The following is a 27,272-nucleotide window of genomic DNA, read 5'->3' as shown; positions in this document are numbered from 1 at the left end:
AACATTTTCTACCAAGCATAGAAACTGCACGGAAGATACCGAACCTTACTGGATGATCTCATTGTCAAAACTGGACATAACTTTGCATTTTATCTCTGTAAATGTTTTTACAGGTTAATCATATTCCAGGCTACTGTGTCTACTCACTTTATTGTAATTTTAATGTATAGTATTTAACCACTGAAAAGATTCCTTTAAGCTCATATTTCCATCTAATTTGTGTCCACGGTCATTAGAACATGGCTAAACAAAAGTACACAACACAAAAAAAGGTTTCCTAAATGTACAGATATTTTGCTACAAACCATGTGTTTTTCCTCTTTTTTTTTTCTTTACTTATTCACACTACCAGATGGTTAATATTGTACATATTGTTTAAACAAAAGTTTTCATTGCCTTGTGCTATACAACTTGAATGTTATTTTAACTTATAGTTTTTGTATATTTAATTAAGCCAAATGTGGCCAGAAACCTACAGTAGTGCGTTCAATCACATCTCACATTATGCAGGAGGATCACTTGAGTTTGCTTGTGGGTGTGTCATGGGTGCACGAAAGCCAGTTGCAAAAACACGCAGCATGTTCTGATTTGCAAGTGTTGAAATATTTGAACTTCATGGACTCACTGTAACTGTTAAACTAGTCTGTATTTGTCGACTTGTGAGGAGCTGGTTCTGTGGTTCAGTGACGCACCCTCCTTTCTTGACTGTAATCATCTCCACTGAAGCACGTGCTGCCATACATCTCATTTTCTCTCAGCTCCACCATCTGTAATAATGTCATTTCTTTAACTGGATAATACTGGCATGTTTGTTTGTTTTTTTAAACGTTCATCAGAAAAGTATTTTAGGCAGTTTGCGCGTATTACAAAAAATAACAAGCTTTTTTTAAAAGTAGGTGATATGAGATTTTCAATGAATATGATCAAATAAACTATTTACATTGATTATAGAATTGTTTACCTTGGACTTTATGTCAGCTTGACACTGGTAATGATTGAGAATTCACAGAGAGCTCTCAATACTATTATTAAAAGACTTCCTGTTGGTTATTTTGCACGTCTGGTAGCATGATCTGATGGTGAATTGACTTTTTGAAGGTCACGTTAAAGTAATAGTGCAGCTACTTTGAAAGGTTTGGTACTGGGTTTGCTGGTGTCATAAATTTAAATAGGTAAATCGAAAGAACCCTTGACTTTGACCGTACTGAACTTTCAAAGTATCCAATTACAGATGTCATCCATTGAAACAGTATTTTATTACATTTAACTACAGCATATCAAATTTAACAAAATGTTCCAATTAAACCTTTTCAGATCATTCCTTGAAGATACAGCTGCAGTTAAGTTGGATCAATTCAGAGATATTTCCTGTGATTTCTTAACTTGGTGGACAAGTGCCTGTTTTCTTGCTACATTTCCAGGTGAGAGACGGTCAGTTGGACATTAAGATATGCTTTTAATTGAATATTTAAAAAAATTATTGGCATTGGAAACATATACAACTACAGTCAACTAAAAAAATTCTTAAAGCTAACAAAAGCAACAAAAGGACAATCTGACATTTAACAATTGATTAGCTGTTCCTGATGTCAACTTATTTACCAAATAAGGGTGTAAGTTCAGTGTAGCGTATTCCCATTAAATACCAGTGGAAGGTGTTGTCTCACACAGTCAGTCCAGGATGGTACGACCAGTGCAGTCAGATGAGCTTGAAGGGGGAATGGATGCAGAAATACACCAAAAGGGCAGCAGTGGTGTGATCATCAAGGTGCATCCAGCTGTTCCAGTAAAGTTCTTCTCCTTTTCTCCAGCTCTCCTTCACTTAACTCGCTGCCTGACGTATCCCAGCCACCCTGAACACAACACAGGAAAACACAAAGAGTCAATAATGTGATAAACAATGAGGAATGATGACTAAAACACTGTGAAACTTTCACCTATTCAAATCCACATGAACTTCAACATCTATGTAACCTTAAAAACAATATAAATATATGTTAATGAAGAAAATTTACTTCTTCTTTGGCTGCTTTCCTTTTCGGAGACTTCTGTTTAGAGTCGGAGCGAGATTTCCCCCGAGACTTGTCATTCTCTTTATCTTTCTCGAGGTCTTTATCACGCTTTCCATCACGGTCTCTTCCTTTCTTCTCATTGTCAGAATCCGGTGATGCCTGTTTGTCAGAATAGCAATCAGTGTACGTACAAACGCAACATTTACATTACGCAGTCACGATAAATGGATTTTGTGGCCTTCCTGTATACTTACAGACTTGTGGCGTCTCTTCTTGCCCTTCTTCTTGTGCTTCTTGGATTTCTTATAGCTTCTCTCTGGTTTCAGGCAGAAAATCACAATAAATGTCAATGGCCCTGCAAGTCCTCTATATAATGATAAATAAATTCACTAAGCTGTGAAAATGACTCACCAGATTCTCCACTAGAGGAGCGTTCAGAGGGGGATTTGGACTGTGACCTCTTTTTCTTCTTGTGGTATTCCTCATCCTCAGACTCTGATCCCTGTCACATAATTAAAGTCAAGTAATTTAGAGATCAACAAGGCAGGATGTAGGGGGGTAGATTATTGATTGCTAAATTGTTTGGCCACAGCTCACAGTCTTGTCTAAGCACAGTGATGAGGGCTACTGACCGATCGAGAGCGGGAACGTTTCCTGTGGTGCTTCTTGGACTTCTTTGAGTGCTTCTTTGTCTTAGAGTGGTGATGCTGGCATTCATGCTGTTAAAATAATGAACACCATGTTGAACATCATCATGATGATGATGAATGATGAATTCAGCCCATTCCCACTGTCATCACAGCCTTACCTCTAAGACATGCATGAAGTCTTTGAATATCCTTTTTCTCTCTGACTCCAGAGTCACGTCTTCGAAAGCAGATTCTTTTAAGAATCTCTCTCTGACCTGAAATGTTAAATTGTGAGTCATCACAAAACACAGGTACGATGGTATGATATAAATGACTGAAAAGACAACCTACTATTTATTACTTTTACGAGTTATTTAGAAAATATTACAACTAAACAGTGGAGAAATGATATGAACAGAAAATGGTTTATGCTGTCAAATTGTAATAATCTTATTTGCTTAAAAAGACGTACTCCTTCCCATGAAGCTTCTGGCTCCAGCGGTGGTGTGGCCTGTTTCAGCATGTTCTTAAAGGCTGCTTCTTTCCTTTTCATCTTCCTGGCCTCCTCCTTCTCTCGCTCCCTCTCTCTGGCTTCAGCCTTCTCTAGTAACTAAACAGAAAGAGTGGGTTACGCTAACGAATACAAACTTTGAAAACAAGAAAACTAGAACTTTTCTTCTTATCACAAGTCAAGTGTACAAGCAAAGCTCAAATTCTTACACCTTAGACTCATCAGCTGGTTTTACTGTTGTAATACTTTGTTCCCTTTGCTCAGAAGCTACACTGCACCTGTACAATCAAATGCAGTCCAATGCAACAATAATTTATCAGTTATGTTATTTGACGCTGTCGTGGAGGTGTTACTTAAATTATATGTTTTAGCACAGGTCACAGCGATGGTGTACTACTGTGTTTTATATTCAGAGGTGTCTCCATCATTGATGTAAACAGGGAGGAAAAAAATGACCTCAGTAATAAACATTTCTGACAATGCCAACAAAAACTGAACACTGTAACTTTGCTAATGTAAAATTTATGACAGAGTTGATGCTTTGAATTGCAATAGATTGAAAGTGCACTTAAAGTAGCCACTGAGTATATAAAGGATGTGTGAAAGGCTGGGGTGAAAAAAACTTATGTAGGACAGGAGTCTTACACTGTTGAAGGCCAGCTTTATGTTTCCTGCGTCCAGTGTGGTGGCTCTCTTGTCTGAGCTAATGACTGATCCAAAATCGTCAAAGCTGGTGTTGACTTCAACCAGGAAGCCTTTGTCCTGGAGGAGGAGAGCGGGGAATAAAGTAAAATATAACTTGTAAATATATACCTGCAACAAAACAACCCTCAGAAAAGACACTGAGCAGATGTAAGGTATACACTTTGCTCTTATGACAATATGCCAAAAAATATAATAAGTATAATAATCTCACCTTCAAAATATCTTTGATTATCCTTTTTTCATCGTGGTAGCGAGCCTTCAGGTCTTCCACATAGAATTTGAATAGATCCAGGGGAGTGGAACCTGCACAGTAAACACCATAAATAAGTAAAATATGCAGCAAAAACCATAAACCAACAATCACAGTCATACAACAAGGATGCAAAAACAATGAAGCGGCTACAAAATAAAAAAAAATGTAGCTGAATATTTGGCGAAAAGTGAACAAAAAGCAATCTAAAGTGAATAGGATAAAACTTGATTGATAGTGCACTGTGTTTTGTACAGTATTTGCATCCTGAGTTGTGTATGCCTGTTCCTGTGTTCATGTCATGTGTTGTTGTCTGCATGTCACGGCCACGTGCTTCGGAGCGTTCAGCTCATGCAGACGTGTGAAGCCACGTGTACTGTAGCCTGCTGTCTTACCCGGCTGGCCCAGCATGTTGGCAAAGCGGATGTCTGAGCTCAGCGTTGGGTACATTTCCATCCAGGCAGACATGGAGTGAAGCTGGCCATGGTCATGAAGCTCATCCAGAAATTTCTGAGAGAAAACAGCAAAACATGATGTAATGAACAGTTTGGAACCACTGCAACATTTTCTTTATTTGAGAAATCAGGCCAGTTTTTCTTTTCTAGTAACTTCCAGTACGTTTGTAAGTATCCATTCCCTCTCACCTGGAAGGCCTCTCTGTTCTTGCGTTGTCGTCTCCTCTCCCTGAGAAGAGTCTTCTGTTTCTCTTCCTCCTCCTCTTTCTCCAGTGCCCGGATGTGCTCCTCAAAACAAATTAGGGCATCCTCCTTGTCCATATCTGTCAGCAGATAATAACAATTTCAGTACAGTTGCATAGGTACACAGTTTGTTTCCTATGGGTAGACTGAAAAGTAAATAACATTCTTTCATACTTTGCAGCTCTTCATCCTCTGCAAAAGTGGGGTTGTCTAACAGGTACTGCTGGGCCTCAGACCAGGTGGTGCGGTAGGTGACGTTGGCCATGTTGTCCAGAATGTTTTTCAGAGCTTCCCAGTTCCTCTTTCTTAGCTGCTTGGCTTGCTCCTGGAAACAGTTGAAACAGAGAATGAAATCAGGATGGTAATTGTGCCAATATTTGCAAAACTCCCATCCTCAGGTAAAATCACCTCTGATACTGCCTGAAGACTGAAAGATAAATGATTAAAATACTAAAACTTAGTGTTTTGGCTGAACTGTAGAGCAAAGCCTTACCTTCTCTTTCTTGGCGAGGTAGAACAACACATCTTCATAGATCTCCAGCCTGTCTCTCTCTGGAACGCAACTCCACACTTCGAGCTCACTAAACATCTGCTCTGCTTTCCTGGATTGCAAGTACATACATACACATTTAAGATATCTACTCACAGTAAACCACATGAGGGCAGCATTTCACAGGCCAAATTTACCTTTAAAACACTGGCTATTAATGATTAGTGCAAGCCATCAGATGCAGTTGAGTTATTACAAAACTTCAAATTTTAAAAGTATGGTTAGACTTTTTAGGAAGCTGTCTTTCATGATATGCACTGAATGTTTCATTTCCTTGATTGCTGCTCCAAGACTCAGGGACTGTGGCTGACCACAGTGAAATGAGATTTTTAGTGTAAGAAGAGAGACACACATACATACATACACTCACTCACTCGCTCACTCTCTCTCTCACACACACACACACATACACACCATCAGTCAGGCCTGCTATCACTCTCCAACTGCTTGTTGTGTGTCATCCCAGATTGCATCCCCAGTCACCACCACAACCCCAGTGCCAGATGAACTCTGAAACTGGCTCATTGTCAAGGTCACCAGTCAATCTGTCTGTCCCCTCCGTCCGGCATGATGACTTTCACCAAAATGCCAAAAAGTGCAGGTGAAACTGCAACATGTTTCAGCGCGTTTCCATGCTACTTGTTTATGGGTGAAAGAAAGAACCTTGAACCAACATCAGGGAAAATCTTTCTTTTCATTTCTGGTGTCTCTGCTGCATTTATGTGTGAGAATCTGATTGAAAACAGCAAGAAATTGGATGAAATTGAAAGTTGAAAAATAGAAAGATGCCATATGCCCATGTCTTACTAATGTTTGTTCACTCACTAAACTGTGGCCGAGCAACACTGTGGACACAATTCAACAACAGTGTAATAAGCTCTAGCAGGTCAAAGTAGTTAAGTGGCAGCTAACAGTGTTGTAACTACACAATGGCGTGCACAAGCCATAGATGACCTTTCAGTCATCTCATCTGCATAATCATATTGACAACTGGGGAAACCACAAGTCAATATGGGAGGGAAAAAACACACATTTATTGTGGGGTCACTGCAGCACTTACTTGTATCTGGTGGTAGATGTCATCTTGTCGTGGTTCTCCAAGAACCTCTGGAAAGTCTCTTTGGACTCCTTGTATTTAATTCTGGCCTCTTCCTTCTCTTCCTTCTCTGTCTGGACTTTGTAGGCATTAAACGCCTGCTTCTTCTCACTCAGTTTGGGAAGTGCGCTTTGTTGATAAGGAAAAGTGAGCAATTTGAGGTCAGAGATGCATTGTTCTCATCTCCTATTGTAAGGTAAGTAGGATAAAATGATAACGTGAGGATAGTGTACCTGTAGCGGGGATCATTGATAATCATTTTCATGGCCTGTTCCCATGAGGAGTTTGAGGACACTCCCTGAAAAATAAAGACATGTAATGATTGCCTGCACGCTCAAACAAAATTGGTAAATTTGCTTGTGAACAAAATATATCAAAGAAAATGGATTGTCTTTTTGTCCTTTGCTATAAAAAGCATGAGACAGGAGGAGAAACAATGAGCTGTGCTGCTTTGGCTCCTAGAAGTCAACACATTTTCTTAATTACTAATAGATGCCGGGTTAAGAGGTGTGTAGTGGCAATAATTCAAAGAAGTGCCCCTCTGCCACTTGCCTCTCCCAAGGAGCGACTCCTTCATCCATTATGAACAGATTCCACCACGTGCCTCTGTCTAGTCAGCTGTCACAGTTATTCTAACTCACTGAGGCATGCCACTTTCTCTCACTGTCTTAATCCCAACCAGCCCCATGCCTTTGATCCAATAAAGCTAATCACAAAGACAGAGCCATTAAGATCTTGCTGGAAATGGCGAGCAATCTCAGAGGAGAGCTTTGTACACAAAATTAAAAAGAGCCTAATTATAGCAGCATTCAAGGTGGGTGGTGCGAGGCCACCTTGCAACTGAACACACAACAACAGGAGGTGAACCTCAACAATCATGCCTAGACCTCCCAGGGGGCTAATGAGAAAGGCCAGGGATTTGATCTGGATCAGAATTCAAAACATATGCTGCTAAACAAATCAGGCATTAGGAGAGAGATGGAGAAAATTAATCTTAAAAATCAGACCCTCTATGTATAATGGTGTACAACTCAATCATCACAACACTTGTTGAATTTATAAGAGGCTGACTTTTGGACTGTTATTTTTGTCTGCACAAGTAAGCTTTAGTACAGTAAAATGACCACAGTTCTAATCCAAATTGTTATCCAATCTCACACTGTTAATCAAAGAACCAGCCAGATTATTGTGATTTCATTTCATGTGCTGTACAGATGGTGTGTTTTGAGGAACATTTGCTCTAAAAATAAGATTTTGTTTTAACAATTTTAAAACAACAAGCTCATAATCTGTGGCAAACTACAGCCACTTTGATGTCAATTTGTAGGGATTAAATCCTGTAATATCTGGCATTGCAAACTGAGCTCCAAATTAAGTCTTGAAATCTTTTGGCCTGACTGACCAACCAACCCACAGGATGCATTACCTCTTGTTGCTGGTCACAGCTAAAAGCATATTAATGGATGCCAATTTATGTACAGGCCAGCATGCTGACATAAGCAGATGGAAGTTTTTGTATTTGAACTATTAAATGTTAAGTAACACGGATATTCCCTACTGCCATACAGAGACAGCACAGCCTTTGGACTCTCCTGTGTGGCCTGGTTCATCTACAGGTTAACCCCATTTGACAATCTGTCTCACCTTCTCCTTCAGCAGCTCTTTGAAAGCCTGCTTGGCCTCCTCTTTTGTGTTCCATTTGTAAGTTTTCTTCTGAAGTTCTGGCCGTTCTTCCTTTGTAACTTCAACACTGAGGGTAGAGGAAGATGACATCTGATTAACATTAAATTGAAAGGCTAGTATGAAGATAAACCCCATGTCACTGCGACCCTATGTTTCTGGCTTTATGTATACGTTTGTAGCACAGTACCTGTCTCTGTATAAAGCATAATTGTTTACCTGGCTGTGGCCTCTGTGGCAGCTGAACTCTCTGAGGACACCACAGGTGCATCTGCAGTCTTGACCTCAGCTGTGTGATGCACGGCCGCCTGGGACTGGTGTTCCTCTGAGACTGCTGTTGCAGTTTCCGCCTCCATGACGGTCGCCATAGTGGCTGTATTATCTGCTTGCACTGCAGGAGCTGTGGTGGTGCCAGGGGCTGCTGCCTCTGCCGTGCTGTTGGTGAAGACACATTACATGATTTTACGAACATGAGGATAGTGTAACTGACTGGGATATAGAAGGCTACCAAATGAATGAATGAAATAACATACATGGCGGTATCAATAATAAAATAAACAGGGCTTTTGATAACTTTTATTAATTGTATTTGTTGTTCATGATGCGTAGTGTAGCAGTGAAGAGTAACCAAAGGTAAACAAGAAGCTCTTACCCATTCTCCTCTGCTTTGATCATTGCTGGAATAAACAAAAGGAGATAGCTGTTAGGCTACTTGTTTTCATTTCAAAGCTTACTGCAGATAAGAGACCAGCAAAGGGATACATTTACTGAAGGAGCCACCATGTGTTCCTGCATTTGTACTTTCTGTACTTGTACATCAGTGATGTCCAAACCCCCTAATGCATGGCATCATTCGTTGAACAAGCAGCAGCCTGCCATTCATCATGCTGTTAAAGGCTCATCTATGGAGCTCAGTATGAAACATCACTGCCAATCTCACAACAGGTTTGACATCATCATCACAGCAGCTCTTTACCCTCCAGATCCTCCAGCTCCTTGGGTTTGGTCCATCTGGACTCCTTTGTCTGAGAGTTGTAATAATAAGGCTTCCCTGTGTCTGACTTGTACTCCTTCCAAGGGCATTTAGACAACATTTGCTACAAGGGGAAAAACGGAGGAGAAATTATGTCAGCTGGGATATACTGCACTGAGAATACTGCAATGACAGGGTCCATATGAAAATAACCATTAAGTATGTGCAGTTGATTGAATTGTATTTAGTATGAGAGATGTTTAATATATGCAGATAGGGCATTTTAAGATTCTAAAAAAGGGGAATGTAGCTGAGACAAAGGCATCAATGTCTGAATCTGGCACATTTATAGTTCACTTAATTTTGATTAACATGCTCTGTCCCTGATAAAAGGCATGGTAAAAAATATGTCAAATTTTTTGTGTAAAGAAGTAAGTGAATATGTAAGTGAATAGATAAATGATTCGTGGACAGTGCTTAAAACAAGTGATGTAAGTAATTAAGGTTTGTACTTCTGCAGGAGACTTGAGTTCATCCGGTTTCTCCCATGTGGACTGTTTGGTCTCTGTGTTGTAATAATAAGTCTTCCCATCCAGTGATTTGTGTTCGGTCCACAGGGATTTCTGCACAGGACAAAAACAACAGAATCAGCTGTTTCAGTATTTAAAAAAACAGAGGAGGAAAGAAACCAAGCAAGAAGCCATTTCACTCTGGCACTATATTAAATGCTTTTACAGTTCCCAGTTAATATAGCAAAGTCTTTCACATCAATCTCTCCGTTTTCAGTGTACACAAACCTTTTTTGGCTGCTCTTCCTGTGGAGATCCATTTGTGGTACTCTGCAGAGAAGAGAGAATAAAGGAAAGGTTGTCAGACTGCAGTTATTGAGAAGACAAAGGGCAAAAATACTGCAGCTAATGATGAGAACTCAAATATGTAAATTTGCAATTACTGCATGGAAAGAGAAATTATATTATACTTACAGCTGTTCCAGGTGCAGCAGCTGTGCAGATAAAACACACAAATCAGTCAGAACCTCTACTTCTAATGAACACAAAATATGGAAGAATATAAATCATATCAAATAAGAGTCTTACCTGTAGAGTCAACACCAGGCTGTGGAAAAGACAATTTAATTAGTGGATTATTTTCCCAAGAAATGTGAACAAATCTGGAGGTATACATCAGTATATCTCTACCAATGAGTGATGAATTCAGCAGGGAATACCGACTCAGCATTCACAATACTGCAGTAACTGACAAAGCTTTCCTAATTAGTACAAAACTCCACACCCTAAAGATGCAAAATATACTTGTGTTGATTAAGTGGATGTCTTCTGATCCCCAAAGCTGCCTGGGTGTTCTTATAATGAATATATCAGACTGCTCATTTACATAACTTGCTCGCTACTCAGTAAAAAGACAAATTAACAGAACATCAACAGTGAAGGGCTCATGTGTTTCATTAAATTTACAGTTATTAACAGCTGAACCAAAGCCAAAACAAAACATGGCAATAAGGGACATATTGCATGCAGTGCAGGTGTTCATTTTCAATTTAATCAGTCAGTGTATTTAATTTTGTTTTCAGCTGTTTCATTTCAATCTGTAGTTAAGAATATACTGATTAGTTTTTTTTTTTGTTTGTTTGTTGGGTTTTTTTTTTTTTTGGAGTGACATCAATTCATATCTAACAGAAGTGTCACTTAGCTGTGCAAATGCTTCATTTAGCATTTCACAGATTAGGATTGTGTATTTTTAAGAAGTGTGAAGCAGAACACTGATGAAAAAGTAGTGAGAAGAGTTACCGGTCCTGTTGGTTGTACAGCCGCAGCTGGCATGCGAGGGGGCATCATCATCCCTGGCATCATAGGTGGCATCATGCCTGGCATCTAATAAAAGAGGCATCATGAAATATTCATCTGGCATTTCCATACCACCTAGTGCAGGCACAAGTATCAAGACACAGTGTGAGACAGGGTGTTTGTGTCTATGTGGAAAGCTGCTTGCAACTGGGAGGAGAAGGTGAGACTGAAACGGAGTCTGCTGTGCTTATTTATGGTGTGATGCCACAGCTTGCGATCTGTGAAGCAGCAACACACCATACTCCAAGCTACAGACTTGTGTTTCTGGCACTTTGATCAAACACCTCCCTGTGACAGTATCAACATATGCTTGCTAAATCTGACCCATTTTGCTTTAAATAAATAAATGCAATCTTAAAAAATGAGTGTGACTACCTCAGCAGTATTCAGTCAACCAGTGGCAGAAGTTTGAGACAAAGCACAAGCAAGCTTCCTCAGTTAAGTGGTATCTCGTTGGAGAACTATAAGTTAGAGGTCTTACATAAATTCATTTTCAAAAAAGAGAGACTCAATCTGAAAGTAACCTGAACACAACCAGACCTGACCCAAAATAAACCCCAAGGTGATTAGACCTGATAAATATTGACCTGAACAAACCCTAACAGAGAAACAGCAGCAGTATGTTTGAATGATAACTGACATGAGTTCAATATAACAATCACTATTTGTTGTGATGGGATAAGAAGCAATCATTTTCATTCAAAGCTTGAAAACATATTTATAGCCTGTTGCAAGTCCACCTGACACTTCAGTACATCAACTCTGATCATGTTTGCTCTCTGTAAGTATGAATGAGAGCAATGATGTCTCCCTCATGTGTCAAAACATGCTGTTGTCAGGGAAGTTAAAAACCTTTCTAATGATCAACACATGATTGAGTTAACAGAATCCCTTTATTGTTAAAATATGGGAGTTATTTTTATAGGACCCGACACTGACATACTTACTTACATGACAAGCCTAAGTTGTAATGAAACAGACTTTTCTTAACCTATCAAATATGTCCTAGCTGAGACTTTGTCTTTATTGCTGTAAGGCTACACATGATCAACAACTGAGCTGCTTAACCACCACATGTCAGGGGCAAAGCAGTAACATACAAAAGCTTACTTCTTCTTTCAGTTCAGAGGTTTGAAAATTCATCCAAAACATAACGAAAAACTCTGAAGCAGCACAAAGAGTTTTAAATAATGCCATTTAGCTTTTTTGTGCATTTGTTTTAGGATGTGCAAAATTACAAGTCTATGTTGAGTCAGATTGAGAGCAAGATGAAAGAGCAAGGAACAGCAAAAACACAAGCCAACAAGCCCCCAGACTTAACAAGTCCAAAAAAAGAAAAAAACTTAATAAAACAATGAGCTTACAACTTCACCTGTCCCATTGGAGGTGCTCCCATTGGTGGCATTATACCAGGGGGAATTATACCAGGAGGCATCGGAGTCATGCTGGGAGGTCGCTGCCCCATAGGTGGCATTCCCATGGGAGGGAAATGAGGCGGTATTCCTGGTGGTCCCATCTAGACAAAGGAATAGGAAAAGAGAGAAAAAAAAGCTACATTAGATTACATGAAACATTAATGAAAACCTTTAACATTTACCACTTTCAGCTCAGCCCCGTATGACAGCTTGAACAAGAGGAGGAAGTCTATTTGTTATAAACATCTCTGTCACTGACTTACAAATGGGGGAGGTATCCCTGAGGGCGGTACACCTGGATAAGGTGGCGCTTGGCTCGGGCCATTATTAGCCTCCGATGAAGACTGTCATGAATAAGAAATAAGAAATATCCGTTTTCAGGGTTTTAAAAAAATTTAGAATTGTTCCACATTTTTATAAATGAAGGTGGACAAAAAAAAATAAGACATGTCTCTCAATATAATACGGTACAACTCAACAGCACCACAAAGAGCAGCCTCCAAAATCACCATTAAGTTGACTCAATACCTCGAAAACATGATTTCAACTGAAACGAACACTGTAACCTTCATAAAGATTTATTGCAGAGGTGTTATTTACCTGCATTAGTGTCAATTAAAAAAAAAAACAAAACTATATTATCACAAATAATTATGTGTAAGAGTCTGGCTACCCCTACTGATTCACATGTAACCAAAATCCCTTACAAATTCTCGGCAGGACTGTCTTTGACCATTTTACCCAACTTTGACCAGTGTGTAGGATGGCATCTAGGTAAGAACGCAGATTGCAACCAACTGATTGCCTTGCCCTTTATTTCCAAGAGGGTTGAAAGTCTACGCTTGGAAAGTCAGGTGTCAACCCGTCACCCTATAACAGTCGCCGTATCGTTAGATATTGTATTTAGTCTGCAAAACTACAGGTGAATGTTGACATGTAACAAACTATAACGATATGAGGCGTCAGCGTAAAAACACGAAAGGCTCTATATATAGAGCCACTCGGATTGTCTGTTCTGGGCTACTGTAGAAACATGACGGCGCTACACGACTCTGTGGAAGAGGACCCCCTTCCTATGCAATTTTAAATGGCTCGTTCGAATGAAAGCTGATTCATTGTAGGTGATTATGCACTAAACTTAAACATACTATGTTTCCTTTCAACCGGTAGATTCCCCTAAATGTTACTCTCTGGTCATTTAATTGTCACTGATAGTAAACACAGGCATTATTTAAAAGTTAGATCTTTGCATCGGAGTAATGTTAACTTGCTTAGTAACTGTTATTGTGTAAAAGGCTGTTCTTTCTGAATGACTGAAGACTCTGTCTAAATTCTGGCAACGAATAATGGTTTGAGGCTAATGTGAGAGCTTAGTTGGTTAACCACTCAACTGACTAAATACGCCTTTTACCAACCTTAAAGTCAAGTTCATGGTGCATTTACTGATGTTACATTCAGCCCAAGTTAGCTAAAAGTGATAGTTATTCTTCTAATTGTGTAGTACTCATGAGTTTCAGGACATAGTCTGCACCACGACGATCTGTGTGTGCCGCTACCTTAGCTCAGAGCTAACACGACATGCTAACGTGGTGTTCTAGAACGTAAGGCGTTATTATAGCATCGTGTAGGCAAAGAGACTGTTATTAACCAAACGGAAAACATTCACATATACACTCTAAGAAATGTATAGCTTTTACTTTATTGTAACTAAACAGATTTTTGAATAGGTGCACTCACCATGTTGACGAGAGGGTAAGTGGCTCCGACAAATTTGAGCACCTCTCAACAACGATCGAAATGATTGGTTCAACTCCCTGCTGATGCACAGAGGTCAAAGGTAAGGATTCTGTAGCGTCGCTCTGCGTTAGTAATGTGCATATACGCAATGCGCAATAATGCGCAATATCAGACAGTGGGGCAGTGTTGTCATTTTTATATATTTATGAGTTTCAGAACAATACAGTATATTTAACCACTGAGCCATCTCCACAAGAAATGAGCATCATGAGTATTGATAATTGCATCTGCAGTGGAAGACCATGAGCTGCAAAAAGCCAGTAAGTCAAAATTGAGTTTTTATTTTCAAATGCAACAGTTTAGTCTGTCTAACCTAGACAAAGAGAATATTAACTAATTACAAAGTGTTTATTAACTAATAATAAACACAATTAAATTCTCTTTATAAGGTAGATTAAAATACACCCATGGTGAAATAAAATATAGTGAAATTAATTAATAATGTAATACATGTAATAGGCACATTCAAAAGACAGATTTTTAAAAAAAGTCTATATATTCCTAGTTGCAACATTAGACAGAGAAGATACCAACAGAGACATGCAGTCAATGAGAGATACCTCCAAGCTACACTCTGAATACAGGTCAAATGTACAAGACTGTTGTCTGGTTAATAACCACACTGTTCAAGTAGTGCAAAGATCATTGAAATGATTATTGAATGGGTAATATACAGCAATTTACAGCACATCTATTTCTAAATTAAGTACATGAACAGTAGGTTTATATGTAGGCTAGTAATATTATTACTTTCCTATGAAAGGATTTTACTTTAAGTCACTGAAAGGAATCTGTGGTTTAAAAAGAGGGATATTGTTTTGTAAATAATTGGAAAATTAGGTTAAAGGGTATTTCTTAAATGTCGTTATGACCCTAATTACATTCTGCGTTAGATCCACTGATTTGCAATTATCACCTTGAACTTCCCTGTACATGATACAGAATTCTTTGCCAAAGAAGTTATTCTTTACACTGTTACAATGAGTGATTTTCTCCCCTGTTATTTTAGATGTTGTAACAGGTGCCCATTCAGAGGCTGGAGTAGCTGGTGTTCAGGCACAGCAAATTACCTTGGTGTATTGGGGATCATTTGGAGAACTGGCTGTGATTTTCCAATTATTGGCTTCTGTGACACAGCTCTCTTGGCTGCATGTGGCTGGAATGATTCCCAATGACAGTGGGAAATTAGAAAGTGGTCAGTCTACACACTTCTAACCTCTTTAAGTGCCATTCACATGGGTAAGGTCCTCACCATTTCCTGTTTCTTTTGCTCCTGCATTCTGGTCTTCTTTTTATTTATTTATTTATTTTTTACGCAAAACAAGGGTAAGCAGTAGCACAACCATTATGAGGGTTATTGAAACAGAAAATTAGTTTGATGGCCTAATGAACACATTGATTTTCATTTAGTACTGTTCTGTAGAGATGCCATGCACAGTGCCTTAAACATATTGAATGATGTATTCAAGATCTTTTCAAAAATGAAAAACGGATATTACAGCTTATCTATATACTGCTCTCACTGCTGTTGCTTGCTGTGGAGTTGTCCCTGGGATTTAGAGTGCTATTGGAGTGTGAAGCATGCAACAAAGAGCTGGGAAACAGATGAGCCCACACTCGAGGTAGACTGCAATAAACTCTGATCCATTCACTGACAAGTGCAAGAGAATTCCCTATCCATTCTTTTAACAAGCCAAAAAGACAACAAGGCGACAGTGAGGAGCAGTGATGGATCGAGCTTCAACCTAATGATGGGAGTCAGTCAACCACAGTGCATCACTTGTCTTCAGGGAAACAAACAAACATAAAACTAGCCATGAATCATAACTGCATAGCTGTTTTTAGTTTGACTGAATGATTAAAAAGACATTTAAAAACAAATACAGCTCTCAGCAAGCATAATATATTGAGTTGTTTTAGCCTTTCATCTTGTAATTAGATCTCAAAATTCACTTTGTATTGAATATTACTGATCTTTGAGCAGACAAATAACAGGAACTAAATTATTTATATATTACAAAAATCTTGTTTTATAAATTGTATAATATATGAAAATATGACTTGAAACTGAAATTAAAATGTAAGCAGTTGTAAATTATTTTTTGAAAGTTAGTAAAACTGCTTGGCATGTGATGCAGTGTTTAAAGAGACAGACAAACTGGAGAACCTTCTCCAGTTTGCCTGGGGACCCTTCTTGCTGTGAGGTGACAGTCCTGTGTGGAGTTTGCATGTTCCCTTCATGTGGGTTCTCTCTGGGTACTCCAGCTTCCTCCCATAGTCCAAAGACATGCAGATTAGGTTAACTGGTGACTCTAAATTGCCCATAGGTGTAATTGTGAGTGTGAATGGTTGTTTGCCTCTATATGTCAGGCCCTGTGATAGACTGGCCATCTGGATAGGGTGTACCCTACCTCTGGCCCAATGTCAGCTGGGATTGGCTCCAGCCCCCCTTCCATCCTCAGAGGATAGGTGGTATATGGATGGCTGCTTGCCATGGTGCTACCTTAGGGTTCCTGAGTAGTTTCCAGCAGGGGTGCTCTTTTGTAGCTGGTAACAAGTCCAGACCTTCCTGCTGAGAATGAATGAAAAAGATTTTCCGGACAGACATCAATAAAAGACGTCTCACACAAATCAAATACGGTTCTGGCTTAAGTCTTTGGTTTGATACTTTTTATTGATCTTATCGTCATGTTTTATTTATCATTCATTTGTTTGTAGATTGTAAGATAGTAAAAATGATAATTTCTCAGCAGATTCCATACACCACAGATATATACGCAGTGCATTTATATGCTTTGGTGTTCTATTTATATACGCTAACACAGTTTACTAGTGCCTCATTGTTGTGTGTGTGATTGATTCACAGTATATGAGGTGGTCAATGTTTGCCCCTAGTCATTTCACCCAGTGAGCTTTGAGTCCAGCATGCTGCTGACCTGCCTCACAGGCACTCTTCCCTCATCTAACAATTGGCTTCCTGTCAACTGAGCTCACATTAACTATCAACAAAGCACAGTATTACATTTGCAGCTTGCTTTTCAATTTCCTCTCTAAAAACAAAGGAGCCAGAACAGCCCTGAAATAGGTCATATTTGCCTGTTTAGATTTGTTTCCCTCGACCAAAGAACTTTTGCAGAACAAAGAGAAAATTGTAGCAAAAGAAAATTCAGGCAACTTCTTTTTATGATTCATCAAAATCTCTTTAATGTAATGAAGATTTTATACATTCACATGGCTTGGGATCATTTTCTTTCTAACTGAAGCCACACTTCAAATGGTTAATTACAGCACAGTGTGGTACATCTTCAAATTCCTTTGTAGGGTAACCTGCCCTCAAGAAGTGATTTGTCCAGATAATATGTTGGATAAGTAACATCCCTTTGAAAGACAAGGACTTTTTTTTTGTTGTTGCTTGAGGGAAACGTGTTTTGTCTAAAAGCATTTTTGTCCTCTGGGTGATTATTGACCACTGTGCCACATGACCAATGAAAGCATGACCTCGGAGCCAGGAAAAAAAAAAGATTAAACATTATGATATTTACTATACATGTAACATGCAGCCTGGTTTATCTGTGACTTCACACTGCTTCTATGGGATCACAGTTCTGAACCTCAGCTGTATTGCTTCTGCACAGTAAATTTATCGCAGGAGTTGAGAAACTATTTTTGGTAAGATTCCTCTCTGGGTTGCAATTATCATGCAAGAACACACAAAGCTGTTGATTGCTGAGTACCAGCTATTCACAGTCTCTTGTTCTGAAAGAGTTGCTGATTTCATAGATATCAATCATGTATGTCAAAGGGTCTACTGTACTTCTCCTTTGCAATGCCACACACACACACCATACTGTTCTTTTCAGCTTTGACCATGATGTCAGAGCACAGCAGAAAAAAAGTATGAATAAGATATGGCTGCTGAATGTCATAGTAAATGTCAGACCCTGTTTTTTCCACCACCTCTTTTTACACTTTGAAATCTCTGTTGAAATTATTTGTCGCCTGAGCAGCAAGACGGCTCAGGAAGACTCTCCCTGCCTCAGTTATGAATATCCTCTGTCTGATAAACCTGTCATCATGCTCAGCACTTGTGAGCTTCTGCTGAATGTGTTCTTCTGCGGACTATAAGGGCATGTGAGCACTTTGAGGGGATCTAGAATGCATTGTCATCTGTCAGAAAATGAATTGGTCAGGCTTCTGCTGACAGGTTGTCACTCAGAAAGTGGCAGAGGCTGCATGGCCATGAGCATAGGAAAGACGGACAGAGTGTCACACACGCACACACGATCGCTCAGGGCTGAAATGACAGAAGTGATACCGTACTATCAGGCCCGGTATGATTGATGCAATTTGCAACATTGATTAATATGATTCTCTATAGTGGATTTCTTCACTTTTAGAAATACTGCATGAAACTCTCCAGTCAATTTAATATGTCCTCAAAATGGTGGCAGTAGTAGATGGTAGGGCTTTGGGGTTTGAATACTTACATCAAACAACATTAAAACACATATATAGTAGTCTTAAAGGAACTGTTCATTTGCTTACTTGACAAGATTTAGGTAAGAAGATTGCTAACACTCATGTCTGTACAGTAAATATAAAGCTGCCACCAGTAACCACCTAACTTGGCTCTGCCCAAAGGTTGAAAAAATGTCTGACAACCCATTGCAATTCAACATTTTTGGACATACATTTTCTTCATTGCTGACTGATACCACTCACTGTTTGTACCTTAAATATGAAGCAACTGCCAGTAGCAGCAGGAAAGATCTAGCCTTGTTCAATCAAAGTAAAAAAAAAAAAAATAAAAAAATCTCCTGCCACCTCTAGAGCTCACCAAGTAACATGTTATATCTCATATTTAATTCATGCAAAAACTGAAGTGCAGAAAATTTTGGCTGTCCAGAGGGTTACATGCTGGACTGGCAAGTTGTTTCCTGGCTGTAGGTTATTTAGCATACATAAATAACAGTGATATTGATCCTCTCCTCTAGCTCTCAGCAGGAAAATGAATAAACTTACGGTACATTTCCAAAAATGTCAAGCTACTCTTTCAGACATTTGTTGATACAAGTAGCAATAGGAATTCCACCCCACAGAGCCCATCCATCTCCTGACACATATGACATTGTTGTAACAAGAGAGATGAAGGTTTGCTTATTAATGTCTAGCCCAGCAGTGACAAACTCTATCTTGTGGTAGATCACTCCACTATCTCAGTACATTAGCAAAAACATTGGTTATTTATAATGACTGGCATCACACATGCAACAAGCCGTGTTCTTGCTTGTCTGAAATGCATTCACAGCATGGGGTGAAATTATTCAAGCTGCAGCATCATACACTTAGTCTTTCCTCAGTCATTTAGTTCATGCAATATTTCTGGCTGCCACCATTTAGAAACACAGCATAAAAATAAAGTTTCTCACTCGATGCCATCTTAGGTAGGAATGAAGGTGGTGAGTGAGTGGTTTTCATTTGGGGACTGATGTCCAGCTGTGGGCAGTCGCTGGCTGCTGTGTCTGTGGTCTGTAATGAGAGGAAATGGCTGGAGAAAAAGCAGCGAGCAGTGGGAGTGCAGAGAGGATGCCAAGGGATTTATGTGTAATAGCAGTCTTCGAAATGGGGCCTTTATGCTTCATGTCCCTTGTTTCACAAAATTTCCAAAAGAATATCCTGTGTTTTCATGATTGCGCCGGTGGAGGGTTTATCAGGAATACAAGGAAAATATTTTGGCTTATATGGAACAACTGGTGTTATATCTGGATGTTATATCACTGCCACAGCACTTTGCTGTGGTTCTCCCCTTTTTTTCTTTTTTACCCTTAACGTTTCCAGAAAAGTAGACCACCTGTACTGAGCTAGCGAGGTTCTTTTAAATGCCATATTTTTATATTCAGGATTTAAAAAGAAACTCAGACAAAACTCAAAACAAAATTACATTCCTTGGAGCCAGCAAATCCAAATGTATATGCATGAACTTTGAATGAATTTTGGTTTGAAGACATAAATACAAACACAACTTAACCAAAATAAGAGTTTGGCTTCAGGAAATGTTATTATGTACACACTAGAAATGATCAGTACATAGCAGTGTACTGTAATAGCTTGTCTGTCTCTTTGCTTGCTTGTTCACTCCATCACATAATCAAAAGCACGATCATGAACAAAGCTTGTTTTCATTTCTCCTGTGCAGCATTTTAAATCAGTTTCCCAGCTCTTTCTGTTCCATATGGGAGGTACTTTACTTAATGTGTGCATTATGCAATTGCATCTTTGAGCTTTGTGCTAAACACCACAGGTGTAATTAAAACATGAGTTCTCCACCAAGCAGCATCACATATACTAGTAGTCATAGGAACTTCAGCTCAAGCGCAGGATGAATATTTTAGCCACAGGATTTTTTTCAGCTTATCTTGGTGAATTGTAAGTGAGCTGCAGTGTAATCTCTGGATCAGCTATGGCTTTTAACCACACTCACCACACTGCTCCGGCAAGATTACTTTGAAATATAGACTGCTCTCAAAAGAGTGGCCAATTTAAACTCATAAGATATTAGTCCTATCTCCAAGGAACAGCACACAATTTTCTTAGCCAAAGGAAGAGAAAAATACATAGAATTGATAAGCACATTGACTTCTACCACAGACTGTAATTGCTATTATATAGTCCCTCCCATCTTCAGAGAACATTGTGTTCAGGACATGAATGAGTGGTCAATTAGCTATTACAGTGCTCGTTTGTCCGTATGTAATGCCCTGCTTGTCAATCAGACAAAGTGACTCCATGGATACAATGATGCTTGCTAAACCTTATGCATCTAAATGCATGGGAGTTGTCTTGGCACAGTGCAATTAGAGGAAAAAGATCAGACTATCTGTAGGTCTGATGTGGCATCTGTTTGTGAAACTGAGCGTAGTTGTTTTGAAAGACTGCTGAGATCAGGGGGGGAACCAACATCAGGTGTGGAATGAGATACAGATCCCAGAGGGCGCCGCTGTGGGAAGTGTACTGTTAAATTGGGGCAGCGATGGCAGGTTCACCACACCTTGTTTAATCCCACAGTACTTGACAAACTGGAGATAAATACCCCCCCCACCCCAAAAAAAAAAGAAGCTCATTCAGAGGAACCATTTGACATCTGTTATGCAAGAGGACTAATTCTGTAACACACTGGAATGCTTCTAAACATCTGGCAATACCAATTAGACATGCAAGACTGACCACTTGGGCCACAAGAGAACATTTTGTTTTTAAGTTTTGTTGTGAGAAGTTAGCTACGTTCATCTTTTGAATAAATGACTTTTTATTCAAAAGATGCAGCATATATAAAGGGGCCAACATTAATTTTACAAACTTTATAAATCCACTTTTTTAGCAGTTGATGAGAGTCCAAAAATCTGCAAGATATTACAATATAAGACATTTTTTTTTAGCATGGACTGTCATCCCTGACTTTGGGAACAGCACAATGTGTGACAAAATAATGTTACCTCAAAGATCCACTTAATATTTTTAAACCTTTAACAGTCCTCATCATTGAATAGAATTTAAGTGTAGCTTCACAGTGTTTCTGGCTGTAGACTTTTAGTCTCATTATCACAGTATAGAAGGAGAGTACATACATCCCTTCAAGGTGCAGGATTCTTTGCAATAACAATTAAATTTTAACACCAAAATAATAAAAGACCATATATATATATATATATATATATATATATATATATTATATATATATATATGTGTGTGTGTGTGTGTGTGTGTGTGTGTGTGTGTGTATATGTATATGTGTACGTGTGTGTAGATAGATATTAATTGCAGGTGTCATTGTGTGAGCGGCCCATCTTGATTGCACGGACAGTTACAATGGACTTTTAATTGAAATGTCACTTATATCTGTTGCTGTGTCTTTATCTCAGATATTTTGCAATCATAACAGTGGACTCCAAATTAATCTCCCACAACTCACTTCACCTGTGTGAAAAGTAAAGTTAATATTTTATTTTTTGTTCATTTTATGGATTCAATATAATTACACTTTTTTAAATTTATTTCTAGGGATTTTTTTTTCTCCCCTTGCGGCTCTATTTTCTGACTTATTGACTTGAATACCCAATTTCAAATCCTCCCTGGGGCCCATGAGACCCTCAAAGACTCAGACAGATCCATTGTCCTCCCAGATGTGGTGACTGACACAGCATTATGATATTCAGTTAGCTGAAAGCACCTGCTCCCATTCTGTAATGAGTATGCAGAGTTTGCTGCACAATAACCAAATGGTGAAAACCTGATAGGAACTGAGAGCTCAGGCAAAAAATAATGACCTCATGTCTGAGGCACAGGTGGGGTGGCTCCATTTAAAATCCCCCACCACTTTAACTCACTGACACATTTGATATTTCATTAAACTGATGCCTTAAGCTGCCACTGGAATGTGATGAACCAATTTCATGTTGTTCTCTGTGGTACCCTCTCTGCTGAGGTTTGTTTTCATAATTATTACAACCTACAATGTAATTCCTCACTACATATTCAAAGGTCATTTTTTATTTTGTGATTAAAAGATGTATTAGTGAGGTCATAATTTTACAATTACATTATGATCTAAGTGCAGATTGTGATCTGTTTAGTTTTACTAGGTACCTGCATGTTAAAGACAGCACTTAGAAGTTGTTCTTATCAGAACATATATAATGAACGGCATAATTAATTAATTGAATATGTTTTTTTAATACATATACATTAATAAATAAAATACATACTGTGTGGGTGAAATAGATTTTAGCTATATGTGGAAGCAAAGTTGTTAATGATGTAAATGGTGTAAATTTTTGCTGTTGTTGTTTGTACCTACAGTATAATGTCTGTCACGTCAGGAAGAAAGTGTCTATGACTGATGAAAGAACGGTAAGTCAACACTATAATGTTGTATAGGCAACACTTGGCCTCACACAGCTATTACTATGGCTAGCTTGGTAGCACAAATATGATAGTAGAAAAACTTATTTAAGTATCAAATCACAGCAGTAGTTACATAAAAGAGTTTTACTGCTGGTTAAGTATCTTTCTTTGATTTGCTGGTTGCACAGTAGATGTTTGTGAATGATCTACTGATTATCAAATTGTTGCATTTCATCTCCTGTCAATTGCCTAATTGACTGATCAGCTAATCAATTGAGCTCTAGAGCACTAGTGCTTGAATAAATATTTAACTGCTATGTACGGTATGGGTCATTAGGGGCCCAACAACGAATGTTTGCCTTGGGGACCCCTTAAAGGTTAATCCAACCATGATGCGTGTTTCCTATCTGTATTCTGTGTGAAATAATGAAAATAATAATTAACTGGAAATCTGCATCAGTGTATTTCCTAGCCACCTCATTTCATTCACATTATTTTAAAAAATCAGAGAAATATTCCCTGGATCTTGTTGTGTGTTTCCACCTTAATTCGCATCGGTGCTCACAAGCAACTTCAGAGAGAGACGAGGGCTTTTATCCACGCTCAGTGATTACAGGAGTGTCATTACAGAAGCATTTAGGCATTTGTTATCCAAACAATTAAGCATTTTCATGCTGATAAATATCACAACTGTGTAACAGACAAAAGAAGGGTAGAGGACAATATTTAATGTTGTTGCTGCTCTCATTTTAAATATAGCCTGCCCAATATGTAATCCTCATGTTATTCTGTGTTCATTCAAAAGAGGCTCAGTGGTTTATCAGTGTCCATCATATGGGAACCCCATTTAAAAAGATGAAATGCCAAACATTTGTACCTTAAATGCCTCTTGACCCAGTGAAGAGTGACAAGGCTCAAAGAAAGACAGTGAAAAAACAAGTCAGCAATGCTCTTTTAATTACATGCCTGTCTCCGGTCTGACAGGACAGACCTGTGATATCAGAGCCTCTGAAAAACAGCACAAAAGGATTGCTCCAGTGTGTGAAGTCAACAGGATTGCACCAGCTGAAGTGAGAGCCAGCGGAGAGATGGCTCCAGCCCAACTGTTTCCTGGAGATAAGGGGGAGCAGAGCATTTGGGATGGAGCAAATTAAATAAGTCAGGCAAACAGAGAATGACAGTTTAACATGGTATCTAATTAACAATCAGGGATTGCCAGATACAGACACATCCAGAAGTGTCCAATTTGGCTGAAATGTAGGGCCTAGAACTGTGAAATTCACAGCATTTATTGTAGGAAAGGTTTTGCAGAGTATATAGTTTGCAACAGCATATCTTAATGTAATTAATGTAATTCTAAGTGCAAACAGTACTGGCTGTTCATGTACAGCCTACTTTTGTGAATCTAGTTAAATTTTCAATTTAATTGATTCATTATTGATTTGTGTTTTTTTTTCCTATTAAAATAATCATTGAATAGGTAGCAGATATTGTGGCATAACAGGAATGTGTAATTATTAGTATCAGTGGTGGCTGTGTTATATTTAGATACAGGAGTTGGAGGGTTTGTACATTTTTGCGTCGCTGGCCTGGCTTACTGTGACACTTCAATGAAATACAGGCATCTGTGACAGTATTAGTTCCATCTGTGTTATTACGTCCTGCCATGACAAGTGAAAAAGGCTCTGCAGCATTCACAAAAGTACAGTGTAGGAAGTTGTATTTCCCTTTTCTTTCCTCTATATGTTCTGTTATACCAGCTGTGTGTGTCCTTCCTGCAGCTCCTTTACAGAATAACAGTGTCTTGGGACATCATCAGTACAGCAGCCACAAGGGAGAGATGGCAGGAGCACAGAAAGACCATCTATTCACCTCCATCACAAACTATACACAGTCTGGAAACAGGTGGGCTCAAAAAGTACACCCTCACTACCATGGCTTTATGACTGGCAGTGTCAGTCATGACTGTTGGATAGATTGCCATGAACTTTTATGCAAACATTCCTGTTCCCTAGAGGATAAAACCTATTGACTTTGGTTATCCCCTGGCTTTTTTTTCTCTTTATATTTGACCAGCACTGATAAAAAAAAAGAACCCTTTAAAACTAGAGTTATTTATTTGTCATTGCGTTTCTCTTGTGGATATTCTGCCAGTCTTATTGCATTCAGTGCACTTGCCAAAGTATTTCATAAAGACTGCCTCATTGACTTCATGTCTGTGATTGGTGTCTTGTTTGAGCACAATCAGTAATCACAACAATGAGCAAATTAAAGTGTTCTGCCAGGTCTAATGTGATGCTTCACTAATTTTGCTCCCTGCAGAAATTCTGATCTGCTGCATTTCTACATTCACCTCCATCGCAGAAGCTTGTTAGGGTCTGGTATGTTTGTTTGTGAGTTAGTTAGCATGATATCTCTCTAAGAGAAGCAACAAAGCTGCTGACCCAGGGTCCCCTACTTTGTCATGGCTCCATCCTGAGGGTCCTACTCGTTGACCACTGCTGAGAGAGTCTCTATGTCATCACTGCCACACCAACCCCCATACACCAAGACCATATGTCTGCTCCAGTCTCAGCATCACCAGTAAATGGAGCTTTACGTCTTTCTATATGTCCTCTGCACTGCCTTGAAGGTACTGACCTGGCGCTTACAAGCTCTCTATACGCCAAGTGTGTATCAGCACACTTGCCTTCCTTAGACTGTCAGCTGAGGCTTCACCATAATAAATTTGTGTTGGTTTATATTTATAATATACTCCCCCAATGCCATACATGCATTTGCCACTAGTTGAGAATAGTGAAGGACGACCTTACAGTGCAGCATGTATTTCAATTTTGCAGACCTGTGTGATATGGTGTTTATACTTTTTGCACCACTGATGATTTAATACATCTCACAGAGGATGATAGATGTATGGTCTAAATCTATCAAGCCATGTCATGCATCACTTGCATGTAATTTATAATTTGTCATCTGTATGTTTTTGAGTGCTTCTGAAGAAACAACAAAATAAATCTCTATGCTCACACACTCTGTCATGTAAAGTAATATCTTTAATAGCACAGATTTGTTTGGTAGTTGTTTTTAATGCAGTCACCTTTATTTACTCAACGTTGGCTGAAAATGCAATCATTTACAATGTAGTCATTTAACATGAGTCTGTTGAAGTACTGATTGAAATTTCACATCTTACCAGTGACTGTTGTATTATTATTTGAGTGGCAGCTGCATCTTGTTAGAGTCACTTATTAAATCTGCAAGCCCACTCACAAGTCCACTAACACGATCATTTCCATAATAAGAATCTTTGAAGGATGTGATGCCTATTATCGCTAGACCTGAACATGGAAGTAAAGGTCAGGAGCTGGAGACATTAATTCAGTTATAAAGAACTGAAAAAGGAAAGAACAGTCCTTTGAGCAGTGATTTGTTGTCTCTGCATGTGATGCTTTGACCGGGGAGACACAGGCCACAGCTGGATATTTATCAACCAGCGCTCAGATTCCATTCCAGTGTCCTAGCTATTCAATCATGAGTCTCAGAGTGTCAGGTTCCCTCTGTCAAATCTGTCTAATCTGCCTGTAATCAGAGTCTGCATTCAAAGGCTAATATAACATGACAGTCTTCAAACCCATGCAGTATGCCCCCCACCCTCCACATCAGTATACTGCTCACAGCTATCTATGACATCTCCATAAAGAAATGTATTGATTATGTCTTTGTGGACTGCATAATACATGGACAGAGATTTTCTATAGGTCTGGATTTGTGAAGTTATTCCCCTATGAATTTTCTTTCAAGGACCAAAAGTTATGTATTTCTGTTTTTTAAATGTATGTGTGGAGCATGTTATATCAATCTCAAAATCCATAAGCTGGTCTTTTCTCTTTTTCTATGTATATGAATTGACTATTTTTTATTGATTGCAGTTTAAACCATTTTTATTCTGTTGATATTGTTTTCCATTCAGTGACCATTAAACTAGACCTAGACCTACATTCGAAACTCTTGAAAATGTTCTTTTAATAATTTAATTATTATATTATTGTTGACTTATTATTATGACTCAACAAACAAAATAGACAAGTTTTACTGAGGCCCACAAAGCTTCCATGTTTATGTTTCCATATATACTTTAAAGCAATATTATTTCATTTTCCAGCCACACTGGGTGAACAGAGCAATGTAAA

The 27,272-nt window shown here is 38.8% G+C and overlaps 1 protein-coding gene and 1 long non-coding RNA gene across 5 annotated transcripts; one reads left to right on the top strand and one right to left on the bottom strand.

Annotated features, from left to right (window-relative positions):
- Nucleotides 1-1,237: 1,237 nt before the first annotated feature.
- Nucleotides 1,238-14,210, bottom strand: prpf40a (PRP40 pre-mRNA processing factor 40 homolog A). 3 transcript variants are annotated; one of them, XM_018702397.2, is made up of 27 exons: nucleotides 14,122-14,174; nucleotides 12,648-12,728; nucleotides 12,342-12,485; nucleotides 10,913-10,996; nucleotides 10,202-10,220; nucleotides 10,088-10,107; nucleotides 9,902-9,943; nucleotides 9,617-9,727; nucleotides 9,108-9,228; nucleotides 8,784-8,808; nucleotides 8,351-8,566; nucleotides 8,096-8,201; nucleotides 6,685-6,749; nucleotides 6,416-6,580; nucleotides 5,299-5,407; nucleotides 4,980-5,130; nucleotides 4,752-4,885; nucleotides 4,503-4,617; nucleotides 4,069-4,160; nucleotides 3,798-3,914; nucleotides 3,114-3,251; nucleotides 2,821-2,916; nucleotides 2,645-2,731; nucleotides 2,424-2,514; nucleotides 2,267-2,328; nucleotides 2,016-2,171; nucleotides 1,238-1,853 (listed from the first exon to the last, which is right to left on the bottom strand). In XM_018702397.2, the coding sequence occupies exons 1-27, from the start codon at nucleotides 14,122-14,124 to the stop codon at nucleotides 1,764-1,766; spliced, it is 2,640 nt and encodes an 879-aa protein (XP_018557913.1). In that variant the 5' UTR covers nucleotides 14,125-14,174; the 3' UTR covers nucleotides 1,238-1,763. The 3 variants fall into 3 exon arrangements, with proteins under 3 accessions (XP_018557913.1, XP_018557914.1, XP_018557915.1); XM_018702398.2 differs by lacking the exon at nucleotides 12,648-12,728 and having other exon boundaries at nucleotides 14,122-14,210; XM_018702399.2 differs by lacking the exons at nucleotides 12,648-12,728; nucleotides 14,122-14,174 and having other exon boundaries at nucleotides 9,617-9,729; nucleotides 9,903-9,943; nucleotides 12,342-12,368.
- On the top strand, nucleotides 12,736-27,063 carry LOC127142654 (uncharacterized). Of its 2 annotated transcripts, none has more exons than XR_007813607.1 (8): nucleotides 12,736-13,501; nucleotides 14,112-14,221; nucleotides 14,338-14,441; nucleotides 15,191-15,420; nucleotides 23,038-23,088; nucleotides 24,067-24,152; nucleotides 24,864-24,987; nucleotides 25,405-27,063. It is a non-coding gene; the product is annotated as an uncharacterized LOC127142654 (long non-coding RNA). The 2 variants fall into 2 exon arrangements; XR_007813608.1 differs by having other exon boundaries at nucleotides 12,736-13,505.
- Nucleotides 27,064-27,272: the final 209 nt, after the last annotated feature.

Source organism: Lates calcarifer, linkage group LG1 (assembly GCF_001640805.2).
Source record: "Lates calcarifer isolate ASB-BC8 linkage group LG1, TLL_Latcal_v3, whole genome shotgun sequence".
NCBI lineage: Eukaryota > Metazoa > Chordata > Actinopteri > Centropomidae > Lates > Lates calcarifer.
This window is presented reverse-complemented; position numbering and strand designations above follow the sequence as displayed.

Coding starts and splice junctions, on each gene's coding strand:
- prpf40a (XM_018702397.2), bottom strand. Junction 4,161..4,502: donor CAACATGCTGGGCCAGCCGG/GTAAGACAGCAG, acceptor TTTACTGTGCAG/GTTCCACTCCCCTGGATCTA. Junction 2,172..2,266: donor AGAAGAGACGCCACAAGTCT/GTAAGTATACAG, acceptor TCTGACAAACAG/GCATCACCGGATTCTGACAA.